Consider the following 27,806-nt stretch of genomic DNA (forward strand, 5'->3'; position numbering starts at 1 on the left):
TTTCAGGTGAACCAACTATAAAACATGAAATCATGACACTCAGTATTTCTAAAGCTAAAATGAGACTTTTGTTGTTGTTTCTTTTTTGAGGTAGGGTCTCACTCTAGCCCAGGCTGACCTGGAATTCACTATATCGTCTGAGGGTGTCCTTGAACTCACAGCAATGCTCCTACCTTTGCCTCCCGAGTGCTGGGATTAAAGGCGTGCACCACCATGCCCAGCTAAAATGAGACTTTCAAAAGCCTCAAACAAACCCAACTTAGTTGAAAGTAAGTTGGTTTAGAAAGGGGGAAAAATGTTGTTTAGAGTTAGTTCCTACTACCTGGCATTTAAAGCCTCTCTCTATTGAGGCAATTCCCTCAAGGGTGTGTTTAACTAGGTGCAGCTCTGTCACAGTGGTGTAAAGTTTATTTTGAGTTGAAAACATTTGAGAATCAACAAATGCAGGAAGCAGCTTTCTCTCAACTGCCTAAAAAAAACAGATTTTCAGGGGTACTTGTTTGCAAAGCCTGAAGCCCACACACAATGCCCAGCCACCCACACAAACCAGACATAAAAAGTGGTCTGTGTCTATTCCTTTTGCAGTGGCAAGAGACCCTGTAGTGACCACATACACACATGCAAACAAGCAACCGTAATTTTCATACCCCTCTTCCGGAAGTTTCGACCAGGGAAAACTAACTCCTCAAAGGAACAAAGTAGGCACCACCCCAAGACAGACGATAGTCACCGTCTGTTGTATCCTATTTTCCTCAGGAACCATTTGCCTTTCAAAAGTCACCTCTGCCCCTAAGTGCCTCTGCTCACCAACCTCTTCAACATGTCACTTGCTCTTCCAGAAGTGTTCTCTGACCCTGCCTTCAGGACAGTATCATAAGCTCTCAATCCTCACTAGTACTTTGAGTACTCACCTTTTTTTTGGTGACAGTCTAACTCTGTAGCCCAGGCTGTCCTAAACTCACTATGCAGACAGGGTGGCCTTCAACTCATGAGGATGTGCCTGCCTCAGCCTCTTGAGTGCTGGGCTTAGAGGTGTGAGCCACCCCACCCAACTGAGTATTCACTCCTATCTGAGAAGCTTCTGTGCACATGAAACTGAAAATTAATAAACTTGCATACCCATTTGCCTGTTAATTTACCTCTTTTTCTGGTTTATTTCTCTTTATTTGAGAGCAACAGAGAGAGAGAGCAACAGAGAGAGAGAGAGAGAAAGAGAGAGAGAGAGAGGGAGAGAATAGGCACACCAGAGCCTCCAACCATTGCAAATGAACTCCAGATGCATGTGCCACCTTGTGCATCTGGTTTACGTGGGTACTGGGGAACTAAGCCTTGAACCCGGGTCTTTAGGCCTCACAGGCAAGCGCTTAAATGCTAAGCCATCTCTCTAGCCCCTAACTTATCTTTTGTGAGTAATTAACACCCCAAACTTCAGCCACTGAGATTAAGGTTTCCTTACCTACCATTTCAAATGTTATTGGGGGATACTATGAAAGAGAAATATTTTTGCTAAGAACTGGATTAAAAAATATGTTATTTATTTGAGAAAGAGGCAGACAGTCAGAGGAGAGAGAATGGGCACATCAGGGCCTCTAGCCACTGCAAACAAACTGCAGATGCATATGCCACCTTGTGCATCTGGCTCATATGTGTATTGGGGAGTTGACCCTGGGTCCTTAGGCTTCATAGGCAAGTGCCTTAATCACTAAACTATCTCTCCACTCAAGAACTGATTTTTAAAAAAAATTGGTATACTTAAACCAGCCATGGTGGCATAAACCTTTAATCCCAGCTTTTGGGAGGCAGAGGTAGGAGGATCGCTGTGAGTTCCAGGCTACCCTGAGATTAGAATGAGATCCTACCTCAAAAACCTACCTCCCAGAAAACCCTGATATTCTTTTTTAAAAATATATTTTATTTATTTGAGATAAAGAGGCAGAGGGAGGGAGGGAGGGAGGGAGAGAGAGAATGAATGGGCATGCCAGGGCCACCAGCCATTGCAAACGAACTCTAGGTGCATGTGCCACCTTGTGTATCTGGCTTACGTGGGTCCTGGAGAGTCGAGCTGGGATCCCTTAGCTTTGCAGGCAAATGCCTTAAACCGTTAAGCCATTTCTCCAGTCCCCCCCCAAAAACCCGATATTCTTTTTTCTAAATTAATTAATTAATTTTTTATCAACAACTTCCATAATTGTAAGCATTATTTTGGAAAACCTAGTATTCTTATTTGAGTGTGTTCATATGGACCCGCGCTCCATGGTGCACATGTCTTCCCCTCCCACCTTGACGTCAGCGTGCTGGGATTACAGAAGCCCACCATAGCTTCCAGACAGTCCAGCTTGAGCTGCAAGTACTTTATCCACTAAGGCATCTTCCCAGCCCAAAAGAACCCATCTTCCTAAGTATATATTTTAGCACTGAAATTAATGCTTTGACTGGGGTGGTAGTGGCGGGAGGAACATGTTTCTTTAAAATATACTGGCGGATAGGTTGGACAGATGGTTTAGCAGTTAAAGTGCTTGCTTGCAAAAGCCTGTTGACCTGGGTTCAATTCTCTAGTACCCATGTAAAGCCAGGTGCACAAAATGGCACATATGTCTGGAGTTCATTTGCAGTTGTAAGAGGCCTTGGTGTGCCCATACTTACTATCTTTCTCTCTCAAACAAACAAAAATTAAAATACACACACACACACACAAACACACACACACACACACACACACACACACACACACACACACACACACACGAGGGGCTGGGATGACAGCTCAGTAGAAAACTACTTGCCTCATAAGTATAAAGATGTGAGTTTGAAACCCAGAATCAACATGAAAATGCCCGGTGCAGTGCTGCAAACTTGTAGTCCCAATGCTGTGGAGGCAGAGACAGGAAAATCTTTGGGGCTCATTGGCCAGCCTAGTCTAATTGGCTAGCTCCAGGTCAGTAAGAGACCCTGCCTCAAAAAAGGTACATGAAGGCCGGGCATGGTGGTGCACACCTTTAATCCCAGCACTTGGGAGGCAGAGGTAGGAGGATCACCGTGAGTTCGAGACCACCCTGAGACTACATAGTGAATTCCAGGTCAGCCTGGGCTACAGTGAGACCCTACCTCGAAAAACAAAAACAAAAACAACAAAAAAGGTACATGATGCTGGGGAATGACATCCAAAGTGTCAGTCTCAGAAACTGGGATATTGAAAGAGCCCTCTTTTCACAGGAGCCCAGACAGCCTAGCTCCTTGAGCTCACATCTCCTTCACCTGCCCCAAGGAGCATAAAAGCTAATCCTCCTTCACCACAGGTATATATATATTTCCTATATCTTCCTACTTCCTCTCTAGCTCCCACAGATCTGTTCACCCTTAATTTCTAGCTCACATATGTACTTTCTCTGCATTTTTCTCTCCCTCCCTCTCTTGTCCACTCCATTCTTGGGCCCAAAACTCTCTCTTGCCCACTCCCTTCTTGGGCTACAGCTACCTACAGTCTGTACCCTTGGACCCCCTCCCACCATGTGCCATGAGGCCCTAGCAGAAACTCTGCCACTGGCATCTGGGCACCAGTAGTAAACATCTCAACAGAAACTGTAGGTTCCCCTTCCCACTAGAGGGCCAGTCCCTAGCATCACACACCTGAGCAATGGCTCTCTCTCCCTTTCCATTCTTCACTCTTAAAGCTACATGTTCTCATATGCCAGTATCTGGGCAGCAGGCTCCCTTTCCAGTCCCCTCCTCTTAAAGCTACAGTTGCCTCAATTTGAGATCAATTAATGAAGTATCTTGATTCATCACATCCACATTTCTTGCTCAGTCTTTCCTTCTTGGACCTCTGCCCAAAAAAACACTGATACAAGGTAGTCCCTGGCCTGTGCACACATATGCATGCATATCTGCATACACATATGTACCTGTGGCAACATGCAAAACACACATACATACTGGTTATGCTAGACTACTATTTCAGAGATTTGAAAGCTTTAAAGTTTGAAACTGTGACAGCAAAGCAAAAATTAGTAAAATCAGTTGAGAAAATCCAACAATATAAATAAAATCTGGTAAATTCATGTAAATTCAACATTTATGTTGTGATAGATTAAGATTTATGGGATGGTGGTACTGATAAAATACCTTCAAGCTTTCTTTTTCTAGCCATGACATATGTAACATTGAAGTAAAATTAGCAAGGTCAACAAATCTCTCCATGTGGCTCTTGGGAACTTGGCAGATAACTCCTGGACCTAAGTGTGACCAGAGATCATCAACTGCCCACTATCTCAAGAGAAAGCAGCCTGGTGACTAATAATCCGGGGAAGATGGATATCAGGCTGACAGTCTCAAAAGACAGAGCTGGGCGTTGTGGCGCATGTCTTTAATCCCAGCACTCGGGAGGCAGAGGTAGGAGGATCACCGTGAGTTCAAGGCCACCCTGAGACTACATAGTGAATTCCAGGTCAGCCTGAGCCAGAGTCAGACCCTACCTCGAAAAACCAAAAAAAAAGGACATAAGTTTGCTTCCACCCCCCCCCCCTTTCTGCCAGCATGATCCCACTTGTAGATAAAAGCCCTCAGCAAAAAGCTACGCTGCACTTCGCGTGTCCAGAGTCCCAGCAGTGCTGAAGTGTGGAGTGTCCCCTTGGAACTCGCCTCTGATAAAGCCTAAATCTTTGCCGTGGAGATTCCTATTTTCTTCTTCATTTCAAACTCACCTCTAACATTTTCCTTACAAACCTAACAATCAATACATGTTTCATGTATCTGAGCTCCTGATAAGAATTTCGAGAACTCTGGTTCTTTTCTGAGTTTTGAGTGAAAGGAGTACTTTCTGTTAATATTATTTGTACTTAATTCCCGGTTTCTATTATAAGCTTCTAACACCACGGGCATCTCCAGGGTTATGTACGTGTCTTCTGTATGTTAATAAGATGACTGGTGACTAGGATCTCTAGAGAGCTCCAGCATGGTGGGTCCATCAGGAAAAGCAGAGAGCAATTAAAAGGCTTGTAAGGTTCAGCCTGAACCACCTCTGCTCTCATGCCCCAAAGGTGAGGGGGGTGGCAATGACTCACTCAATCATGCCTATGTAATGAGAGCTCCATAGAACCCCGAAGTAATGGAGGTTAGTGAGCCTTCAGGTTGGTGGAAGCACCCATATGCTCTAAGGGGGCCATATCCCCAAAACTCCAGAGCCTGGAGTTTTGTTATTTAGGCTACTGATCCTACCCTATAGACCTTGCTTCACTGTCCCACCAACAAAGATGACAAAGCCAGTCACCAGGCAGTAATCCCTGGTAGGGAGTGCATTCTCTGTAATTGGATAGGTAGAACTTGTCATCCAATAGAGAAAACTGTGGTTTACATAACTTAGTCATGTGGATCTTACATGTCACTTCAAATTATCTTTAATTAACCTGATATACAACGGTGGAAGAAAATACTAGGGAATATAAGAATTAAGCTAAGAATGCACTTACCTTTTACCAACAGTAAACTGTTATTCACAGTTGCTTCATTCACTAGAATCATTGCTTGGATATATTCTGTTAAGGGGGGGAAAAAAGGAATAAAAGCAATTATAATTTATACTAAATCTTCACAATACCAGAGAGGTTCAGAGGATCACCTGCATTAGAAACCAAGAACCAGACTGGCAAGTTAAGCTGTTTATTCTAGGTCATTCAGCTAAAAATGCAAAAACTGGATTTAATGCTACATATGTTTGACTCATGCAAGACTGACAAGGAACACTAAAAGAAAAAGCAACACTCCCCCCTCTTTTTTAAAATTTCTTTTGGTTTTTCGAAGTAGGGTCTCACTCTAGCCCAGGTTGACCTGGAATTCACTATGTAGTCTCAGGGTGGCCTCGAACTTGTGGCGATCCTCCTACCTCTGCCTCTTGAGTGCTGGTCTTAAAAGTGTGCTGCCCTCAACTATCTTAACAGGAAGTGGTTCCAGAATCCAGGCCTAGCCTAGGCATGGCCAAGTGGGAAGAGAGGGATGGGTAGAAAGCTCTGGGATTCCTGTAACATCCTTCCCTCCACCTCCAAAGGCACAAAGGTATAAAAATTAAAAGGGTAAAACAGGGATGACAAAAGCAATCTTTTCTAAGGGTGAAAAAAGAAGACTGCTTGAACCAAAGGGTTCTGGGTCAATCTGGCCAATGTAGTGAGACCTTGTCTCTAAGAAAAGGAAAAGTAGCTTGAGATAAAAATATTTAGATTATTTATAATAATCAGTTTTACCTACTTTTATAAGATATTAATGTTATGATAAACCAAGTTTGTAGAAGTAAGGCTCAAAAGGCAAATGAAATCAGTATGTTCTTAGAAAACACAAGAAATTGTTTCAACTTTTATTAAGACAACAGAATTTTAACTATGTCTCCAATATATAATACTTAATATGCAGTACATTGAAAGTTTTTCCATTTTCATACCTTTATTTGTGGCAGACCCATCTTTTATTTTCTGTTTCAGTGATTGCAACACATCTTGTGCTTTTTGAAATACCAAGTCCACTTCTCCATTGCCTTCCAGCTCCATCCAGAAAGTCTTTGCATTACCTAAAAGTGAATGACCTCAGAGTTCAATAGAAGTAGACTAATTTCCTGAAGGCTCAAATTACATAAAAGCCTACTTGGTTTCTAAAAAAAAAATAAGATTCATTTTGCTTTGCTGTAACCCCTTTTTTTTTTTCCTTTGGGAGAGTTACAAGGAAGAGAAATGATGAGTTGGCTTCTAAAAACAAAAAGAAAGAAAGAAAAACTGGGCTAGAGAGATGGCTTAGCCTGCAAAACCTTATAAAGACCCACAGTCAATTCCCCATTGCCAATGTAAGCCAGATATACAAGGTGGCACATGCATCTGGAGATTGTTTGCAGTGGCTGGAGATCCTGGTGTGCCCATTCTCTCTATCTGCCTCTCTCCCCCACTGTCAAATAAATAAATAAATAAATAAATAATATTTAAAAAGAGAAAAACTAATTCAATTAGTCTGTTTTGTATTTTTTGGGGGGAGGGAGATATAGTCATATTTCCTTAAAAAGACCTACAAACAATAAACAGGACCCAAGTGCCTCACCTATTTCTCCTAACTAAACATATATCGAAGACTTCAACGACACTATTTCTTTACTGGAAAACAAGAAGGGCAGCTTGGGGCTGGAATGGTAGTGGCTATATGTTTAAAGATTCTTTATTGCTAAATGCATGTGTGTGCATGTGTATAGTGGTGTATGCATGCACACTACATGCATTTTTTAAATTCCCAGGATATAACCTCTCAGTATGGTTTCAGAATGAAGCATTTCACTGACTGTTGAAATAACCAAACGTCCACCAATAATACTTTTAAGTCTTTATGATTAACTTTACATCAAGTCAGATGCACAAAGTGGCACATGCATCTGGAGTTCATTTGCAGTGGCAAAAGGCCTTGGCATGTCCATTCTCTCTTGCTGCATGCAAATAAATAGAAATATTTTAAAACATACAATAAAGTTTTTTCAAGTAAACTTATATAAATTAGGAGGCACAATTTCTGATGTCCAGCAAGCTAATATCTTAGTCAAAAACTTTATAGAGAAAGAATCCTTTAAAGATGAAAAAAAATACAAGAAAGGCAATTAAAATTATCAAAACAAAGTCTGACAATTACACTATATTTAAAATAATTAGCTGGGTGTGGCTGCACATGCCTTCAATCCCAGCACTCAGGAGGCAAAAGGTAGAAGGACTGCTATGAGTTAGAGGCCAGCCTGGGACTGTAGAGTGAGTTGTAGGTCAGCCTGGGCTAGAGTGAAACCCTACCTCAAAACAACAACAACAAAAAAAAAACCCCACAAAAAACAAAAAACAAAACAAAAAAGCCATAAGCCCTAAACCTTGAAGCTTAGCAATAGAGGCAGAAGCTTCATAAAAGGCTTAGTCCTCTGAGTCCTAACTCCTTCTGGGAAAGTCACCTTCCCCAAAGCACATCTCTGTTTAATTAAGGTGGCTGCCATGTGGCCTCAGGAGGGGTACTGTTTCTCTGCTCACACTGGCCTGATATGTACTCTACAAGATGAAGCCTACTTTTAATTCCCCATAGTATATCTCAGACAAGGTTTTAAGATTCAAAACAAAAGCAATGTGAAAGGACAAAACTTTAGATGACAAATTTGAGATGAAAGACATGGTTTATGTATGTGTCATGTTAGACAACTTTACTCTTATGTGGAAGGTTACTTAAAAGATGTAAGCATCTTATGCTGTGATTAGACAGTCTTAGGATCAGTTAAAAGCCAAACATCGTTCCTGCAAGCCCAGAGCTCTGGAGGCGGAGGCGGCTGAGGCAGAAGAATCTCACATTTGAGGCCAGCTTGGGCTATTACAGTAAGAACTCATCTTCAAAAGATCCATCATGTGATAGCGGAAGGACTTAATGATTTCCATCTTTCAGTCTCAAGCAACTGTATGGATTGCAATGTTACCTCATTGAGGCAGAGCATAAAGGCAGAAGGACTAATGGGAAATTCAGAGAGGCTCACTGTTGTACACTGGGGGAATACAGGCTCCAGAGTAAGATCTGTTACAGACATACAAACTTTGGAGCCCATCGTGTACAGATGCTTGCTTAATCCACAAAGTAGATGTGACTCATTTCAGAGAACATTTAGAACAAGAGTCTCTGCTAGGAAATCAACATGCAAAGGATGAATACAATGAAAAGGAACTAGCTCATCTGAAATGAGAAACTCGGGAGGTTTCCTCTACCAGTCAAGGGAAGAACTGGAGTAGTCAGTAACAAAACAGGCTTTATTCACATCTATTTGTACTTGAATTCCAACACCTCCACACATTAACTGAGTGATCATATCTATAAAATAGAGCTAGCAGGAGACTGGGATGTAGTGTCACTGGCAGAGTGCTGGCTAGCATACATGAAAACCCTGAATTCAATCCTCAGAATTGCACAAACGGGCCCACGGTGCCACATACCTGTAACGCCAGCACTCAGAAGATGGAGGCAGGAGGATCAAAAGTTTAAGGTCATCCTTGGCTAGTAAGGGAGTTCTAGGCCAGCCTAGGATACAGAGGACACTGTCTCAAAACATTAACACAGCCATAACAAGAGCTTCTATCTCCATGAGCTGACAGGCATGTGACAAGTGATTTCTGCAGATAACAGAATACAGTCTTTAAAAAAATGAATTCATCTTCAATGGTAGAATTTTAAAGATCAATCAGATCATTTCAGTGCAGAAGATATTTTGTGAAACAGCCTTTCCCAGGGTTCCCTAAAATCATTAAGCTTTCACTAATAACAACATTTACTATTTTTTGTTTGTTTTATGAGGTAGAGTCTTACTCTAGCTCAGGCTAACCTGGAATTCACTATGTAGTCTCAGGGTTGTCCTCAAACTCATGGCAATCCTCCTACCTCTACCTTCTGAGTGCTGGAATTAAAGGCGTGTGCCACCACACCCGGCTTCACTTATTGCTTTTACCAGAACAGAGGACCCAGACTTAAGTCCAGGAAGCTACAGCTATCTAATCTTCAACAAAAATGCCAAAAACAGTATTCACTGGAGAAAAGAGAGCCTCTTCAACAAATGGTGCTGGGAAAAATGGATATATATATGTAGAAGGATGAAAATAGATCCTCACCTCTCTCCATGCACAAGAAAGAAGTTCAAATGGGTCAAAATAATAATTTTTTTTTTTTTTTTGAGGTAAGGTCTTCTCTATCCCGGGCTGACCTGGAATTCACTATGTAGTCTCAGGGTGGCCTCAAACTCACAGTGATCCTTCTATCTCTGCCTCCTGAGTACTGGGATTAAAGACATGCGCCACCACGCCCAGCTCAAAGATCTTAATATCAGACCCGAAACTCTGAAATTGCTAGGTGAAAGAGTAGGGGAAAACCTTCAACATATTGATATAGGCAACGACTTTCTGAATATAACCCTAGTGGCTCAGGAAATAAAAACATTAATCAACCACTGGAACCTCATGAAATCACAAAGCTTTTGTACAGCAAAGGACACTGTGAACAGAGCAAACAGGCAAAAGAGGCAATCTACAGAATGTGAGAAAATGTTTGCTATACATATCGAGGATATACAAAAAACTAAAAAAAACAAAAACAAAAAAAACCCTCAATAATGAGAAATCAAACAACCCAATTAAAAAATGGGCTATAGAACTAAATAGAGAGTTCTTAAAAGAAGTACAGATGGCATATAAAAATCTGAAAAAAAATGTTCTACATCCTTAGCCATCAGGGAAATGTAAATTTAAACTAGTTTGAGATTCCATTTTACTCCTGTCAGAATGGCTATCATCAAGAAAGCAAATGACAATAAATCTGGATGCAGAAAAAGAGGAACCCTTCTACACTGTTGGTGGGAATGTAATCTGGTACAACCACTATGGAAATCAGTGTGGAGGTTCCTGAGACAGCTAAAAACAGATTTACCATATGACCTAGCTATACCACTCCTAGGCATAAATATACCTTAGAGATTCTTGAACATCCATGTTTATTGCTGCTCTATTCACAATAGCTAGAAAATGAAACCAGCCTAGATATCCAACAACTGATGAGTGGAGAATGAAGGTGTGGTGCATTTATACAATGGAGTTCTATTTAGCAGTAAAAAAAAATGAAACTATGAAATGTGCAGGGAAATGGATGGATCTGGAAAAGATTATACTTAGTAAGGTAACCCAAGCCCAGAAAGCCAAGTGCCACCTGTTCTCTCTCATGTGTGGATCCTGGCTACAAATGTTTGCACTTGTATGAGTTGGAATAAAACTCAGTAGCAGAGGCAAGTAAACTAGAAAAAGGCTATAAGGGAGGGAGGAGGGGGGGGGGCTTTAGGGGATGGTATCGTATATATGTAAGTAGAAGAACAGATTGCTGCAGGTGGAAAGGCACCTAATGAGGTCAGGGGAAGAGACAGAGTAAACGCAGGATGGAGGGAGGGTTAATCAAAATTGATCTATCCATGGGCTGGAGAGATGGCTTAGCGGTTAAGTGCTTGCCTGTGAAGCCTAAGGACCCCGGTTCAAGGCTTAATTCCCCAGGACCCATGTTAGCCAGATGCACAAGGGGGTGCACGCATCTGGAGTTCGTTTGCAGTGGCTGGAAGCCCTGGCACACCCATTCTCTCTTTCTCTCCCTCTATCTGTCTTTCTCTCTGTGTCTGTCGCTCTCAAATAAATTTTAAAAAAAAGAATAAAAAAATTTTTTAAAAATTGATCTATCCAGTTACACCTCCTCCAGCCAGGTGGCTGTAGATCTAAACTACAAACTAATAAAACATTGTAAATATATTGGGGGCCATCTATTCCACATGCTTGGGCTGCAAGGTCACTGAGAAATCTTATTGGAGCTGAGTTGAAAACTTCCTCTGTGTAAACTAGCTGACAGAAAGCTGGAAAAAGATACACTGCATGCAGTTCAATGGGAGAGAGAAGTCATCAGTGGAGATAAACAACAAGGGACACTGCAAGCCTTACGTTTGGCCAGCTAGGCCAAATGAACCCACAGGTGCAATGGTGGCATATCTGTTATGGGGAAAATCAACTATTCTCTAATTGGACTAGAGGCCTGCTCCATGGGAGGAAATACATCCCTGATACTGAAAACCTATGAAGGAGGAAGCCATGAGACCTGGGGATGTAATGCCTGCTGGTGTCTTGCTACATGCATGTATTGTACTCACCAAACTGCTTGGTAAGCACTCTTAATGTTACTCTCACTTGCGGTTACAGAACATTCTCTTTTCAGATGGCAGTGACTTTGGGATGACTCAAAAGCACCATAGTGCAGAGAAGAAGTGATAGAGGAGTGCTCAGCACTGAAACATCTCTTATTACATCTTCTAAGGCTCAGGGTCCATTGCAGAAGAGGTGGTGGAAAGAATATAAGAGCCAAAGGAAGGGCAGGGATCTTTACAATACACTCTTCCAGACACAAAATGGCCTGGATATCCATGACCTCACAGGGCCTGGCACTACCTACATAAGACCATTGTAACAGGAGGAAAAGATGATGACATCAAAATAGGAGACTGAGAGGGGGACAGGATATGATGGAGTGGAGCTGTGAAAGGGAAAGTTAGGGGGAGGGAATTATCATGGTTTATTATCTATAATTATGGAAACTCAATAAAAAAAAATACTGCCTTTAGGCAAGTAAATGTTGATGGCATGTGGTTACTATTAAGCATTCCTTCCTGGATGGGAGTCAGAACCTTGTGCAAGAAATTTATTTATTGATTTTTATTGTTATTGTTATTATTATTTTGTTTGTTTTGAAGCAGGGTTTCACTCTAGCTCAGGCTTACCTGAAATTCACTATGTAAGCTCAGGCCAGCCTCAAACTCATGGCAATCCCCCTGTCTCTGCCTCCTGAGTGCTGGGATTAAAGTTTATTTTTATTAGAGGTGGACAATATATGGGAAGGATTGTCAAAAACTTGTAACTGGCTTTTTGAGCTGGAGAGATGGCTTAGCAGTTAAGACACTTGCCTATGAAGCCTAAGGACCCAGGTTTGATTCCCCAGAACCCATGTAAGCCAGACGCACAAGGTGGTTCATGTGTCTGAAGTTCATTTGCAATGGCTAGAGGTCCTGGCTTGCCCATTCTCTCTCTTGCTTTCCTTCTCTCTCATAAATAAATAAACAAATAATGTATAATGTAGCTCAGAGGCACAGGGCAGGAGGGAAGGAAGGATGAGGAGAGGGTGGACACTGGGCACTAAGTTATAGTTAAGAGACATTGCTAGTGTTCTATTGCACGGTAGGGCAACTACACATAATGCGCTACGTTTCTGAATGGTTCTGCCAAAATAATCAATGTTCAAAAAAAATGAGGTAAACTCATTAAAAATAACTGAATTATTGGGCCCCAGTGTGAAACGAGGACAGGTGAAAGACAACAGCTAGAACAATGGGGACCACCTGAGAAGCCAAGAAATCAGGTTTCTAACCAGAGGTGAAACCACATCTCTTATGGAGAACAGGGAGTTTATTTGCAGCTCAGAGTAAGGAGAGGAGAGGCAAGGGCAGGAAAGGTGGGAGAACCATGTCCCCCCCTCACCCCCCCACTGACCTGCCATGAGGTGGTTGCTGCTGGCACAGATCACTGGTGCTGGCTCAGGAGAGGGGAGGGAGCCGGATGTGAGCCTAGAAACAAGCGTGTATGTGTGTGTGTGGGGGTGGAGAAGGTCTAAATGTAAAAAGGAAAGGAGATGAGAGCCTATGGCAGAGACAGAAGAGATTTAGAGAGGGAGCTAGAGAGAGGGATAAACATAGTAAGAGATGGAGATATACACATCTTACTTCAGGAAAGGAGGCCAGAAAAAGAAGAGGAGAGGAGAAGCACATCTGGGCTTTTATGCCCATGCCCTGGTGGTGTGGCTACTTGCCTAGTGGAAGAAGGGGTGTTGTGGAGGCGTGGGCTGGTGAGAAGGGAAAGGGGCCAGGCTGGCAAGCGTCCCTGTTAAGTTTTGGCCTGGAGGTAAGGGAGAGGGGGCTGGTCGGGAGCTCTGCGATTCTAACACTGGGCACCTCTAGACAGCATTCCATAGCTTCCTTTCCCTCATGGACTAGCATCAGGAATACCAAGGGATCCTACCTTTACTTTACCTTTACTTTACCTTTACTGCTAGACAGCAAGGCCAAATGTACCAACTGGGGCCAGGTGTGGTGGCATACACCTTTAAAAAAAAATTTTTTTTTTTTTTTTACTAATTTGTCTGAGAGAGAGAGAGAGAGAGAGAGAGAGAGAATGAGCGCGGGCAGGAGGGAGAGAGAGGGAGAGGGAGGGAGGGAGGGAGAGAAAACGGGCATACCAGGGCCTTCAGCCACTGCAAATGAACTCCAGATGCTTGTGCCGCCTTGTGCATCTTGCTTACATGGGTCCTGGGGAATTGAACCTGGATCCTTTGGCTTTGCAGGCAAACGTCTTAACCACTAAGCCATCTTCCAGCCCAGCACATACCTTTAATCCCAGCACTTGGTAGGCAGAGGTAGGAGGATCACCATGAGTTTGAGGCCACCCTGTCACTACATAGTGAATTACAGGTCAGGCTGCACCAAAGTGAGACACTTCCTTTTAATATTACTCTCACTTTTGGTTAAAGAAGCTTATCTTTTCAGATGGTGGTGACCCCTAGGGAGATGCAAAACTCACCAAAGAACTGAGATGTGACAGTTGTGTGCTCAGCACTAAGTGAGACAACTCTATTATATCCTTTAAGGCACATGGACCACTGTGAAGAGGTGGCAGAAAGAATTTCAAAGGAAGGGGAGGAGTACTTCACAATACTGTCTTCCAGACACAAAGTGGCCATGGCATTCATTTTTTCACAGTGGCTGATACTATCTACACAAGCCCTGCATAATAGGAAGGAGTAATGATAACATAAAAATAGAAGAGTAGGGCTGGAGAGATGGCTTAGCAGTTAAGCGCTTGCCTGTGAAGCCTAAGGACCCCGGTTCGAGGCTTGATTCCCCAGGACCCACTTAGCCAGATGCACAAGGGGGCGCATGCGTATGGAGTTCGTTTGCAGTGGGTGGAGGCCCTGGCGCGCCTGTTCTCTCTGTCCCTATCTGCCTCTTTATCTCTCTGTCACTTTCAAATAAATAAATAAAAATAATTAAAAAAAATAGAAGACTAGTTGGAAAAGCAGAGATTCAGAGGAGGAGGGACTTAGGGAGGGGGAAAGGGACGGTAGTGGGAGGTGATTATGGTCTATTGTCTATAGATACAGAGGAATCAATAAAACACTTCAAAAAGGGATGAGTGCAAATTTCAAGACATTTGGGACACCATGAAGATATTAAGAATTCCGAGCACAGACAAAAGAATTTCAATCTAAAGCATAGAAAATATTTTCAACAAAATCATAGGAAAAAAGCTCCTTGAAATCAGTAAATAGACACAGGAGGCATTAAGAACACTAAACAGACAAGACCAGAAAAAAACATCTTCTCTTCATAATAATATGGATCAGGAGCAAGGTAGCTTTTTCCTTGAGAGGTAGGGTGTTGTGGTTTGATTCAGGTGTCTCCCATAAAGTGATGGCAATTGGAAATTAAAGACTCCCGGAAGCAGTGTATTGTTGGGGGTGGGCTTATGGGTATTATAGCCGGATTCCCCTTTCCAGTGTTTGGCACACTCTCCTATTCTTGTTGTCCACCTTATGTTGACCAGAGGGTGATGTCCACCCTTTGCTTATGCCTTTGTTTCCCCCTGCCATCATGGAGCTTCCTCCTTGAGCCTATAAGCCAAAATAAACCTCTTTTTCTTTTTCCCCACAAGCTGTTTAGTTGGGTGATTGCTACCAGCAATGTGAACCTGACTGCAACAGAAATGTTGGTACTGAGAGTGGCATTGCTGATAGACAGCTGGCTGTGTGGCTTTGACCTTTTAGAGCTGATTTTCAAGAGGAATGTAGAAGGATTTGAAACCTTGGCCTAAAAGTTGCCTTGCAGTGCTTTAAGTACAGCTTGATGGAATATTCTGGTCAGAGTTACAAGACCTGAATGCAGTAACACCTAGGGACTGTGAAGTTTGGCTTATGAGGGTGAAAAGGAGCTTTGTCTGGACTGGGCTAGAAGCAGTTTGTATGAGAGGCCTGCTGTTATGCCTGTGCCCTGAGAAGTTGTGAGGGGTTGTTTTGCATAGAAACAGACTAGCATGTGCAGAGGGATATTACACAGAAAAAAAATGAAATCTTTGGGTGAACTGATCCCTGTACAACTGCAACTGAGAGATTATGACCTTTGAGATTGGGCCAGCTGACCTGCACTGGGGCAACAGGAAGAATGAGACTCTTTTGAAGGGGCCTGAGTGCTCAAGGAATGTCCTGTTCTTCAAAGTCGGCTTTATTCGCTCCACTCCCACACACCTGGATTAACCAACTGGTACCCTACCTGGTACTGTGCAGTATAGGAAATGCAGGAAAGAGACAGCCATTGAGTTTGCAACATGGTCTTGTATTTTTTTGTTTTGTTTTTCGAGGCAGGGTCTCGAGCTAGCTTAGGGTGACCAGGATTTCACTATTTAGTTTCATGGTGGCCTCGAACTCATGGTGATCCTCCTACCTCTGTCTATTGAGTGCTGGAATTAAAGGTGTGTGCCACCACGCCTGGCCGGTCTTGTGTTTTGAAAACGGTCATGGGCAGTGTGAAGCAGGTTTGCTGGATGCCTGTATGGAGACCTGATGGTGCCATGAGGATGGACCATGGGTTGCAGTGGAGATGCTGGGACCATGAGCTGGCTGCTAAGGAAAGCTGCCAGCCCCAGATGAAGTTTTTCCATGACTGTGAGTGGCCTAGCTGGAGGGGTGGAATTGGAACTCCAGAGATTTGTTGCTGGTTAGAATTATCCGACTTGGAGACATTGCTGGCTAGAGTTGTTGGACTTGGAGTGACAGTTTGGTATTAGTCCTGTTTAAGAAATGTATTGCTTGAGTATTTCTTTGCTATGTCCAATGACATCTTTTGTAATGTGAATGTTTATTCTGTGCCACTATGAGTTTTTTGGGGGATTTTCTGGCATTATGGCTCAGTTAAAACACTATGGGAATGTTTGAAGATCATTGGGATTGATAAAAACCATGGGGACTTTTTTGTTTGGTTTTTTTGGGGGGTAGGGTCTTACTCTAGCTCAGTTTGACCTGAAATTCACTATGCAGTCTCAGGGTGGTCTTGAACTTATGGTGATCTTCCTATCTCTGCCTCCCAAGTGCTAGGATTAAAGGCATGAGCTACCAAGCCTGGTTGAACCATGAGGACTTTTACAGCTGGATAAATTCATTGCACTTTAAATCACATATGGTTATCAGTTTATGGGGGCCAGAGCAAAATGTGGTGGCTTGATTCAGGCGTCCCACAAAATGGGTATTCTGAATGCTAGTCTCCTCAGCTGATGGCAACTGGAAATTAAAGCCTCCTGGAGGTAGTGTATTGCTGGGGGTGGGCTTATGGGTGTTATAACCAGTTTCCCCATGCAAGTGTTTGGCACACTCTCCTGTTCTGTTGTTCACCTTATGTTGGCCAGGGATGAAGCTGACCCCTCTGGTCATGCATCATTTTCCCCTGCCATCGTGGAGCTTCCCTTAGTCTGTAAGCCAAAATAATCCTTTTTTCCCCCCAAAGCTGCTCTTGGTCAAGTGATTTCTGCCAGCAATGCAAACCTGACTGCAACAGGTAGTTAGTTAGGTACTGGTCCACAGAAACATGGATCCTTCCTGCCTAGCATAGCAGAACTAGAACCAGCAACTCCTCAGTATCAACTTTGTGTTTCTTTCTAAACTTTTCCCACACATGGGCTGGACTCTCCTAGGCCAGCCTCTTGGGCTCAACAGACAGTCAGGTCCTCCTCTACATACCTGAGCCTGGTGATGAGGTTCATTGTAATTGTATGTCTGATTCATATAAATGGGCCAGAGGCACGTTTGTAAGAACCTAAGTCCCTTCTCCCAAGGCTTCTTTCACTGACAGAGACCTCTCTGTGAGGGAAATTTTACTGGTCTCCCCGACCCCTCCCTAATACTTTAGCATTGGTGCGTTCTTACTTTGTTTCCTCTTAACTCTCGCTGGAATAAATGTTAGAATTCACAACCTCTGGGTCTACATTCTCAGTTCTTTGCTAATATGCATAAGAACTCAAGAGGATATTATAATTAAACTACTAAAAACACATGCAAAGAAAATATATTTGGCTGGAGGGATGGCTTAGCAGTTAAGGTGTTTGCTCGCAAAGCCAAAGGACCCAAGTTCAATTCCCCAGGACTCATGTTAGCCAGACGTACAAGGGGGTGCAAGCGTCTAGAGGCCCTGGTGCACCCATTCTTTCTCTCCCTCTTTCTCTGTCAAATAAATAAATAAAAGAAAGAAAATATATTGAAATCAGCAAGCGGGAAGCAACTAAATCACTTTCAAAGGCAACTTCATCAGAAAAACGAGCTTTCTCAACACAAACTTTAAAAGCTAGAAGATCTTGGAATGATGCATTTCAAGCTCCGAAAAGACAACCAAAACGATTATATCCAGCAAGCCTATCTGGCATAAGTGAAAAAGAAAGAGCTTCCCATGATAAAAAACAGGCTAAAGGAATACACGCCCATTAAGGCAACTCTACAGAAAACACTTGAGTGAATCCTTTAGACTGAAGAGAAGGAAAAGCATATTCAAGAGACCACAGGAAAGAATGAATGATGCTTGAACAAATAGTTAATGTACGCGAGGAATAGAAAGAAAAAAGCACCACTACCAAACGCTACAAAATCAAGAACAAGAGGAATTAACAAACAACTCTCAATAACAGCTCTATTAATAGCCTCAACTGCTCAGTCAAAAGGCCCAGACTAGCAGAACAGATTAAAAGGCAGGATCCTTCTGGTTGTTGCCTCCAAGAAACTCACCCCTCCATTACAGCATGCTACTTTAAGGTGAAAGGATAGAAAATGTTATTTCAAGCAAATGGGCTAGGAAACCAAACTGGAATTGCTGTTTTAATACCTGACAGGATTGGGCTGGAGAGATGGTTTAGCAGTTAAGAGCTTGCCTGTGAAGCCTAAGGACACTGGTTCGAGGCTCAATTCTCCTGGACCCACCTTAGCCAGATGTACAAGGGGGTGCACGTGTCTGGAGTTCATTTGCAGTGGCTGGAGGCCCTGGCATGCCCATTCTCTCTCTCTATTTGCCTCTTTCTCTCTGTGTCTTCCTCAACTAAATAAATAAAAATAATAAAAAAACCTACCTGACAGGATTGAATTCAAACTAACATTAGGAGAAATAATGACAGTAACCGTAAAATCCCACAGATGTGTTTGTAGTTATTCTGCTATCCAGGATGAGGGAGCATGAATCCTGACTTCAAGCAGGTTGCACACAATGATTTATTTCCACACCGTACAGCAGTGGTTCAGGTATGATGGTGCTATCATGTAATCCTAGCACATGGAATCACAGGTTTGAGGCCAGCCCGAGCTACATAGTGAGACTCTGCTTCAAAAACCAAAAACAAAGGTGGGAGGGTGAGGAGTAAATTCACAGTAATAAATCTGATTCCAGTGTACATGAGCCAGGTGACCACACTCCTTATGAACAATAAGGAATCATGTTCACAGCAAGCTTCCTTTTGGTATAATGTGAAAATGACACTTTACCTCTAAGAATTTACTCCTCAAAGTCCACACCCCCAGTCTAGTCATGAGAAAAACACTAGACAGTAATCCTAACAGAGGCGCCCTACAAAATATTAGGATATGAAACCTCAAAAACATCAACAAGCCTAAGTAACTGTTGCAGCCAAGAGGAGCTTAAGCAGACAGAAAACTGAAAGTAATATGGTATTCTAACTGTGGATGGAAATGACTGTAATCTCTGAGGAATTGTGAATAAACTAGTTTAGTTAATAATAATATTGCTCACTGTGGTTCAATTAATTGGCTCGGTAATTGCACATGTACCATCCTCATGAAAGATGGCACAATCATATTGAAACTGTGTATTGGGAACGTTGAACTATTCTATTTTTTTCTGTAAAACCGAAAAACATCTAAAAAGAAAAGAGGAGGAAGCCGTGCATGGCAGTATAAAATCTGGAAGGGTGAGGCAGACAGCTCCCAAAAGCTGTGGCCAGCCAGCCTACCTGAAAAGTTCTGGTCCTGCCTTAGCTATGTAGTAAGATCCTGTCTGTCTGTCTGTCTCTCTCTCACACACACATGCACACAAAACAAACAAACAAAAATAACCCCCACAATATAAAACACTCTAAACCAAACCAAATTAAAAAGTACATTAAAAGAAAAATTTGAGATTAGCAATTGGCAATTAATTATTATAGACAGCCCAAACTAGTACCTACATGAAGTTTTGAATTCCTTCTAATTCAGAAGTCACATAAAATGAAAATCTTTGAAAATTTCACAATTCAACTTAAATTGTCTATAAATGTTTAAATATAAGGTAACAATGTGTTCTTTGACCTACCATTTTTTTCTCCCATCTTCTGGTGTTATTTAAAAATATAAAATTCTTTAAAATTTGGTTTATCAAAAGATAGAATATGAAACACTTTGGACAGTATTAGTTGGAATCCAGCTGTGGTCTCTATGAAATCTGTAGTCTTCAGACAAAATATATCTTCATTATGTCATTCTAAATCCAATATTCTTTGATATTTGAGTTTTCAAATAGAAACTGTGACTGAAGAAACTTTCAGAACTGACAACTCATCCAACCAAAAATCAGGCACATGCATCTTCCAAAGTGAATATTGATAGCTGTATCAGGATTGCTGACAATGTCTTCATTAAAATAAAAACCAACTCCATTTTTTTGATCCACAAATGCATTAAATAGTCTATAGAGAAAACAAATGATACATATTTTTAAAGAACAAAATATACAAGGAAAAAAATTTAAAAAGCACAAACTATTACAAAAAGAATATACATCAACTGGAAAAATGTATAAAATATCAAAACTAGGAAAGTTACCAAGAACTTCTCATAACCCTATTGTCTGTATTTAACATTTACATTACAGTATTCATAAGCTATCCCCTTTTATAAGTGCTTTATAAAAATTGTTTTTGAGGTAGGGTCTTGCTGTAGCCTAGGCTAACCTGGAATTCACTATGTAATCTCAGGGTGGCCTTGAACTCATGGCAATCCTACCTCTGCCTCCCAAGTGCTGGGATTAAAGGCATGTGTCACCACTACATCCAGCTGTAAAAACTTTTTAAAAAATATTATTCATTTGAAGCCGGGCATGGTGGTACATTCCTTTAATCCTAGCACTCAGGAGGCAGAGGTAGGAGGATGCCAAGAGTTCGAGGCCAACCTGAGACTACATAGTGAATTCCAGGTCAGCCTGAGCGAGAGTGAGACCCTACCTCGAAAAACAAAACAAAAAAACAAAATTATTATTCATTTGAGAGAGAGAGAGAGAGAGAGAGAGAGAGAGAGAGAGAGAGAGGGGGACAGAGAGAGAGAGAGAGGGGGGGGGGAGGGGGAGAGGGAGAGGGAGAGGGAGGGAGGGAGGGAGGGAGGGAGGGAGACACAGACTATAGGCACACAAGGACTTCCTGCCACTACAAATGAACTCCAAATGCAACCACCACTCTGTGCATTTGGCTTTATGTGAGCTCTAAAGAATTGAACCCAGGCCTTAGGCTTTGTAAGCAAGCACCTTTAAATGCTGAGACATTTCTCCAGCCCCATTATATAAACTTTTAAAATAGGAATAATAATGCTACTTGCTTTATAGGTTGTTGTAAGGATAAAAATGTCATTTAGTGTCTGACACATGGGAAAAATTCAATAAATAAATGCTGGCAATTATACTCAGTATATAATTTAAAAACAAAATTTGGATTTTGGTGTATATTCTTTTCATACTCTCTTATTCTTTCCCCCACCACTAATAATTTTATATGGCTAAATGACTATATAATATACTTTGGTCAATAATACATACATTAAAATACATTGAAGATTTTAACAATTTTAATAAACTAGTAATAAAACTTTCTGTCAGGTATTTAACTTTTTAAATAGTTATTTTTCAATGCAATAAATAATGCTGGAATAAGGATTTCATGCATGGCTCTGATTATTTTCTTAGGATACATTATCTAATGCTGACACTAACAGATCAAAAAAGGATAAAGAATTTGAATTTTGAATTATAAAGATGTTAGTCAATTTGTAGTAAATTTTTTAGTCACTTCCACATTAAACCCATAGGAATATTAAAAGACATTAAAAACATATAGTGATGTTGAATGGTAAAAGGGATCTCTCAATGGAGGGAGTTCTGTGAGGCCTCTACGATGAAAGCAAACATAAAAAGCTGCAAAGATGATGAAATACCAGCCATAACACAAAAGGATGAAAGGAAACCTCCCAGATGACATATGAGCCCTCAAACACCATGAAAGTGAGACCTAATGAGCCCACCAATTTGAGGAGCTTATGTTTAAAAGAATTAAATAGACTCCTGAAAACAATTCTAAAACAACTGTAGGGTTGGAGAAATCACTCAGCGGGTAAAAGCACTTCTGCCAAGTATGACAACCTGAGTTTAAATCCCCATAAGCCAAGTAAAAGTTGGATGCAGTGATAAGCATATGTGATCTCAGCCTCATATGATGAGATGAAAGTTACAGAAAAGAGAATTCCTGGACAAGAGACCCTGCCTCAACAGGGTGGGAGGCCAGAACCAACCCAAGGTTGTCCTCTATCTCCACATGTGTGGGTGGCATGTGCATACCCATGTGATTAAACACATCATAAACAAAGATAATTAAAAATATGCACATATAAAACAAATCTGATTACATCTGATATAGTGAAAAGGCTAAATCTCACCCATGTAATATGCAATTTTGAAAAATAACTTACTGGATATTTTGGATATAAACAGTTGCCAAATAAACTACACATGACAATAATAGAACAGACTCACATGAAAAGCTACTAAATGATAGTAATTCACAGAGAATGCAAAATAAAGAAATAGGAGGAAACAGAATGAAGAAATAGAATATAGATAAGGCAATAAGGACCAAGAGATTACTGAGAACAAAAAAAGACACTAGCCCACTGACTGCCAAGTAGAATACAGTACTATTTTGTTTTTAAAAATATTTTATTTATTTGATGGGCTGGAGAGACGGCTTAGCCTAAGGACTCCAGTTCAATCCATTCCCCAGGACACATGCTAGCCAGATGCACAAGGGGGTGCATGCGTTTGGAGTTCATTTGCAGTGGCTGGAGGCCCTGGCACGGCCATTTCGTTCTCTCTCTGCCTCTTTCTGTCAATCTCAAATAAATAAAAACAAACAAAAATATTTTAAAAATATTTTATTTATTTGAGAGAGACAGAGAAAGAATGGGTATACCAGGGCCTCCTGCCACTGCAAACTCCAGACACATGTGCTACTTTGTGCATCTGGCTCTACATGGGTACTGCGGAATCAAACCCAGGCCGTCAGGCTCTGCAGACAAGTGCCTTTAGCTGTGGGGCCATCTCTCCAGCACTGCTGTTTTGTTTTTGAGACAGTTTGAAGTACCCCAGGCTAGCCCTGAACATGCTATGAAGCTGAGAAGGACCTTAACTTCTGATTCTCTTGCCTCTATCTCCTGAGTGTTGCTGGATTACAGGCACGTGCTATCATAGCAAATTTATATGGTGCTAGGGGTCAAACCCAGGGCTTGCTAGGCAAGCACTTTACCAACTAAGCCACATTCACAACTCCAGATTGTAGTTCTTTTTTAAATTTAAAATATTTTTTTATTTATTTGAGAGTGACAGAGATAAAGAGGCAGAGAGAGAGAGAGAGAGAGAGAGAGAGAGAGAGAGAGAGAGGGAGAGAGAGAGAGGGGGGGGGGGAGGGAGGGAGGGGGAGGGAGGGAAGGAGGGAGGGAAGAGAAGAGAGAGAATGGGTGCGCCAGGGCCTCCAGCCACTGCAAACAAACTCCAGATGCGTGCGCCCCCTTGTGTAATGTGGCTAACGTGGGTCCTGGGGAATTGAGCCTCGAATCAGGGCCCTTAGGCTTCACAGGCAAGCGTTTAACCACTAAGCCATCTCTCCAGCCCCAGATTGGAGTTCTTAATACATACAAAAGACAACTGGATATGCTTCAGAATACCAAATATAAAACGTAGTCTAGATCTAAAAGGAATTTATATCAGACCAAAAATGAAACTCACTAGAAACATCAAGGTCAAAATGTTAAAAGTAAGCTAAATATGCACCAAGAATTCTACACTATGTTTTCATATTACATAACATTTTATAGATACCCAAAAGACCCTTTGAGACTCTGAAATAAGGAAGTAATTCATCAAGAAAAGTGAAATGGGAAAAAAAGGTTATTGAGGTTCAAAACCCAATGGCAAGCAAATAAATAAAATACATTAATGCTGAATATGAATTAAAATAAATTTTACTAAAATAAATATGCCAAATTTCACTTTGAAAGATTATGCTCTTTTTTGGAGGAGGAATGGAAGAAATTATTTTAAGACCAGAGAAAATAAAGTAGTAGCATGGTTAATTGTTTTAAATTTTTCATTTATTTATTTGAGAAAGTGTGTGAGAGCGAAATGGGCATGCCAGGGCCTCTAGCCACTGCAAACGAGGGTTCAAATCCCAAAATATCTGGCATTCATTTGCAGTGGTAAGATACCCTGGCACACATACATGCATGCATACACACACACACACAGACAAATAAAAAATAAGCACAATAAGGTGAATGTGATGACCTTAGATATTAAAGGAGAGGTTCTTGGATGGAATTAAGCAAAATCTTCCTGTGATAATTTTAAATAAGAAGCCTATGAATCACAGTGTCAAAGATTATCAAATAATTTATGGCTTACAGAGTATGCGGAGAAATTTAAGTTTTAAGTGAATTTTATTCATTAGAAAAGAAGGTTCAAGCCGGGCGTGGTGGCATACACCTTTAATCCCAGCACTCGGGAGGCCGAGGTAGGAGGATTACTATGAGTTCGAGGCCACCCTGAGACTACATAGTGAATTCCAGGTCATTCCTGGGCTAGAGTGAGACCCTACCTTGAAAAACCAAAAAAAAAAAAAAAGAAAAGAAAAGAAGGTTCAAACAGTATTATGGCAATGCAGAGACAAACTGAACATTTTTTTTTTAGAAAAATCTAAATTACCCAAAGGGTCACGAAGAAGAAAAATCTCAAGAGATTAAATATAAAAAGAAATAGAAACAATAAAGATCTTGCTAGAATTTCATGCTATACATCCTCATCCCTCACTCACAGTACAGAGTTATGAAGTTTTATAACTGTACAAAACTTCAAGGAATGAAGAATTTCTATCATATGCAAACTGCTGCAGAGCAAGAAAAGTATAAGCTACTCAACAGCTTTTACTGAGATGAGAATAACCTTAGCATACAAAGAAAAAAAAAACACCTTAAGGTCCAAATGACTTTTGGGTATGGATGTAGAAATATTAAATAAAGTATCTAGTAAGAGTGGATTTTATCCCAGGAATACCCAAAGTCATAAAGTCGGGAAGTTTGTAAATGTAGATTCCTATATAAACAGGTAAATTAAAGAAAACTGATTTCAAGTTAGAAAAACGATTCAATGTTATTCGTGTGTGTGTATGTATGTGTGTGTGTGTGTGTGTGTGTGTGTGTAGGGGGGTAAGTTTAGCAAACTATGAGTAAGAGAACTTCCTTGGCTACAAGCATTATAGCCATTTTCATGAGTCAGAAACAGGACGGAGACACTTGGCCATTCCCGCTTCCCGCTCTGATTCAACATTACTAGACTTAGGGAAATGCAGAAAGATCGAGAGGCCTAAAAAACGGGAAGAAGAGGAAGACCTATTCGTAGAAGAAATACAAACTAAAAATAAGTAGGAGCCGATAAAGTGTTTGCCTTGCCGAGACTTGAGGACCAGTTTGGATTGCCGGCACCCAAGTAAAAACTGCACTTGGCAGTTGTCACGTAATCTCAGCACGGGGAGGCAGAGACCGGAGGACCCCAGAGCCGGCAGCTAGCCAGGCTAGCGGAATGGATGAACTTGGGTTCTTTAACACTGTCTCAAAAATAAATCAATACACAAGGTGGCGAGCGCTTGAGGATATCTGACCTCCACGTGAGTGAGCATACACTTGTGCAAACACACACACACACACACACGCACACACAAAAAAAGCGCTTACACAGCAGAACCCAACGTAGGTGTGTCCACACATCGAAGATCAGTCAATGACACACCTTCCCTTACTATGGTCACCGTTCGGATTGTGACTGATGACCAGGCGCTGTTCGGATCTGATTTTCAACTCCGGGAATCTTGGATTGTGTCCTCTTACCTGTGAAATGGGTCAAAAGTCCAACCTTTCAGTTCTGTTTGGGCATTTTACACCGTATCCCACGTTCTGCAGCCCCGCTTACAGGCTCGGCCTGCCAGATGCACAGACATATTGCATGTCAGTAAGGTGTGCACAGGAGAGAGGCTGAAATAGCGGCTGAGAACTGCGGGCGCGCGGATCCCGGCACGCACGTGGTTTGCGCCGAGCGCACCGCGGACCCGCCAGGTCCTCCGACCGCCGGGCCTCCGGCCGCTACTCTGACTGCGGCGCGGCGCGAAGTGCGTCGTCCCGGGGATCTCCGCCGCCGGTTCCGCTGACCGTCCGAGGTCAGGTGCCCTGTGGCAGGGAAGTAGTTTAACCACTCACCGAACCTCGCCCCAGCCCGGGAGGGGGAGCGCGCCGCCTCCAAATTCCAAGCAGACCCAAAAAACAGCGACCGCTGCGTGACGGAGTGACGTCAGACGCCGGGCGGCCGGCTGGCTGGAAGGTAGCTCTCATCTCATTGGCTGCACCTCACACCAGTTCCGCGACCCCCGCGGCAGCGCGCGCGTTCCGTGCGCACCGCGGCGGCGTTCGGAGCGCGCCGCCTTCTGATTGGCTGCCCGACGCTCTCGGCTCGTCTCGCGCCCTGACTGGGCCAATGGGGTGACCCGCGGTCTGGAGGCCAGACTCGGCGGAGGGCTGCTGCTGCCTGTACCCTGCGGTAGGTGTGCGGCTGCCATCTTGTGTGTGGCGGTGACGGGTACCCGGGCCTCGAAAGCGTTTCTGTAGCGGCTGGATCTGTATTAGAAGGGTTGTGGGGAAAGGCAAGGGGACATTGGAAGGACCTTCGTAAGGCGACTTCCCTGGAAGGATTAGGGCTCCTGGGCCGGAGGTTCAGCCCTGGGTAAGGGCAGGGAGGCGTGGTGGTGGTGGTGGTGAACCCCCCTCCGGGCTTTGTTTTGGTTATTGGTGGGGGGTTTGATGCGGGCTTCGATGTTTTCAACATCGATTCCTAGGTTTCCGGGAACTCTTTCCAGCGATGTGTGTCGGAGGGATTCTCACCGTCGACTCCTTTAGCGATTAAGGGAGCCGGCTGCTGCATTCAGAAAGGAAAAGGGATGGTAATGGAAAGAGGGAGCTGCACCATCAGCTGTCGTCAAGTTTGAAAGAAACCCGTTCGCTTCCTGGCCTTTGCCTTTGGGCTGCCAAACTCTTGTTCAAGCTCTTCCCGGGAGTTGCCCAGTGACAAGGCCATTCTTTGATGTTAGTGCAGATCAGGCTGTGTGTGAGGTCAGTGTTAGTCAGTAGTGTGCAGCCAGCATTCCTGCAGTGAATTTTTTTTTTTAAAGTTAAAAAGTCGTCTTTGAAGACACAGGAAGTGAAGGAAGAATTTTGTCAAAAACATCTTTATTATCACTTTTTTTTGAGGCAGTGGTTTATGTAATCTAGGTTGGCTTCAAACTAATATATATGGCCCAAGCGGGCCTTGAATTCTTGGTCCTCTCCCAAGTGCTGGGAATTCAGAAGTATGTCACAAGAGTCACCTGTCAAATTTGTAAATTTCTGTGTCTGCCATAGCTTGCTTGGTCTCTTCTTTATGGAGTAGGAGACTTTTAGAGAAAGTCCCTTGACTTTAAAGTTCTTTGGGGGGTAAGAAGACAAGAATTGGGCTGAGAGATGGCTCAGTGGTTAAGTGCTTGCTTGAAAAGGCAGCTGGAGTGGGTTAGGGTACCCACATAAAGTCAGATGCACAAAGTAGCACATGCATCTTGAGTTCCTTTGCAGTGTCGAGAGGCCTTGGTGCGCCTATTCCCTCATATCCTCTCTCTGTCTTTCCCTCATTTTCTGCCCTCAAATAAAAAAATATATATTTAACAAACCCACCAGAATTACCATTCCTTTCTTTTTTTTTTTGTTTTTTGTTTTTTTAGTTGTAGAAAGCATGCCTTGACTTT

The 27,806-nt window shown here is 42.4% G+C and overlaps 2 protein-coding genes across 2 annotated transcripts in view; one reads left to right on the top strand and one right to left on the bottom strand.

Annotated features, from left to right (window-relative positions):
• Positions 1–26,073, bottom strand: part of Setdb2 (SET domain bifurcated histone lysine methyltransferase 2) — a 59,682-nt gene extending 33,609 nt beyond the window's left edge. The window contains exons 1-4 of the mRNA XM_045154552.1: positions 25,870–26,073; positions 19,988–20,360; positions 6,428–6,553; positions 5,466–5,531 (exon numbers count right to left, since the gene is read on the bottom strand). Coding sequence (XP_045010487.1) covers positions 5,466–5,531; positions 6,428–6,553; positions 19,988–20,003 — 208 coding nt within the window. The 5' untranslated portion in view covers positions 20,004–20,360; positions 25,870–26,073. The remainder of the gene's footprint in view (positions 1–5,465; positions 5,532–6,427; positions 6,554–19,987; positions 20,361–25,869) is intronic.
• Positions 26,074–26,488: 415 nt separating this feature from the next.
• The window catches only part of Cab39l (calcium binding protein 39 like), a 128,423-nt gene continuing 127,105 nt past the window's right edge, over positions 26,489–27,806 (top strand). The window contains exon 1 of the mRNA XM_045154964.1: positions 26,489–26,572. The gene's annotated coding sequence lies outside the window, so the exon portion shown is untranslated. The remainder of the gene's footprint in view (positions 26,573–27,806) is intronic.

This window comes from Jaculus jaculus, chromosome 7 (assembly GCF_020740685.1).
Source record: "Jaculus jaculus isolate mJacJac1 chromosome 7, mJacJac1.mat.Y.cur, whole genome shotgun sequence".
Classification (NCBI taxonomy): domain Eukaryota; kingdom Metazoa; phylum Chordata; class Mammalia; order Rodentia; family Dipodidae; genus Jaculus; species Jaculus jaculus.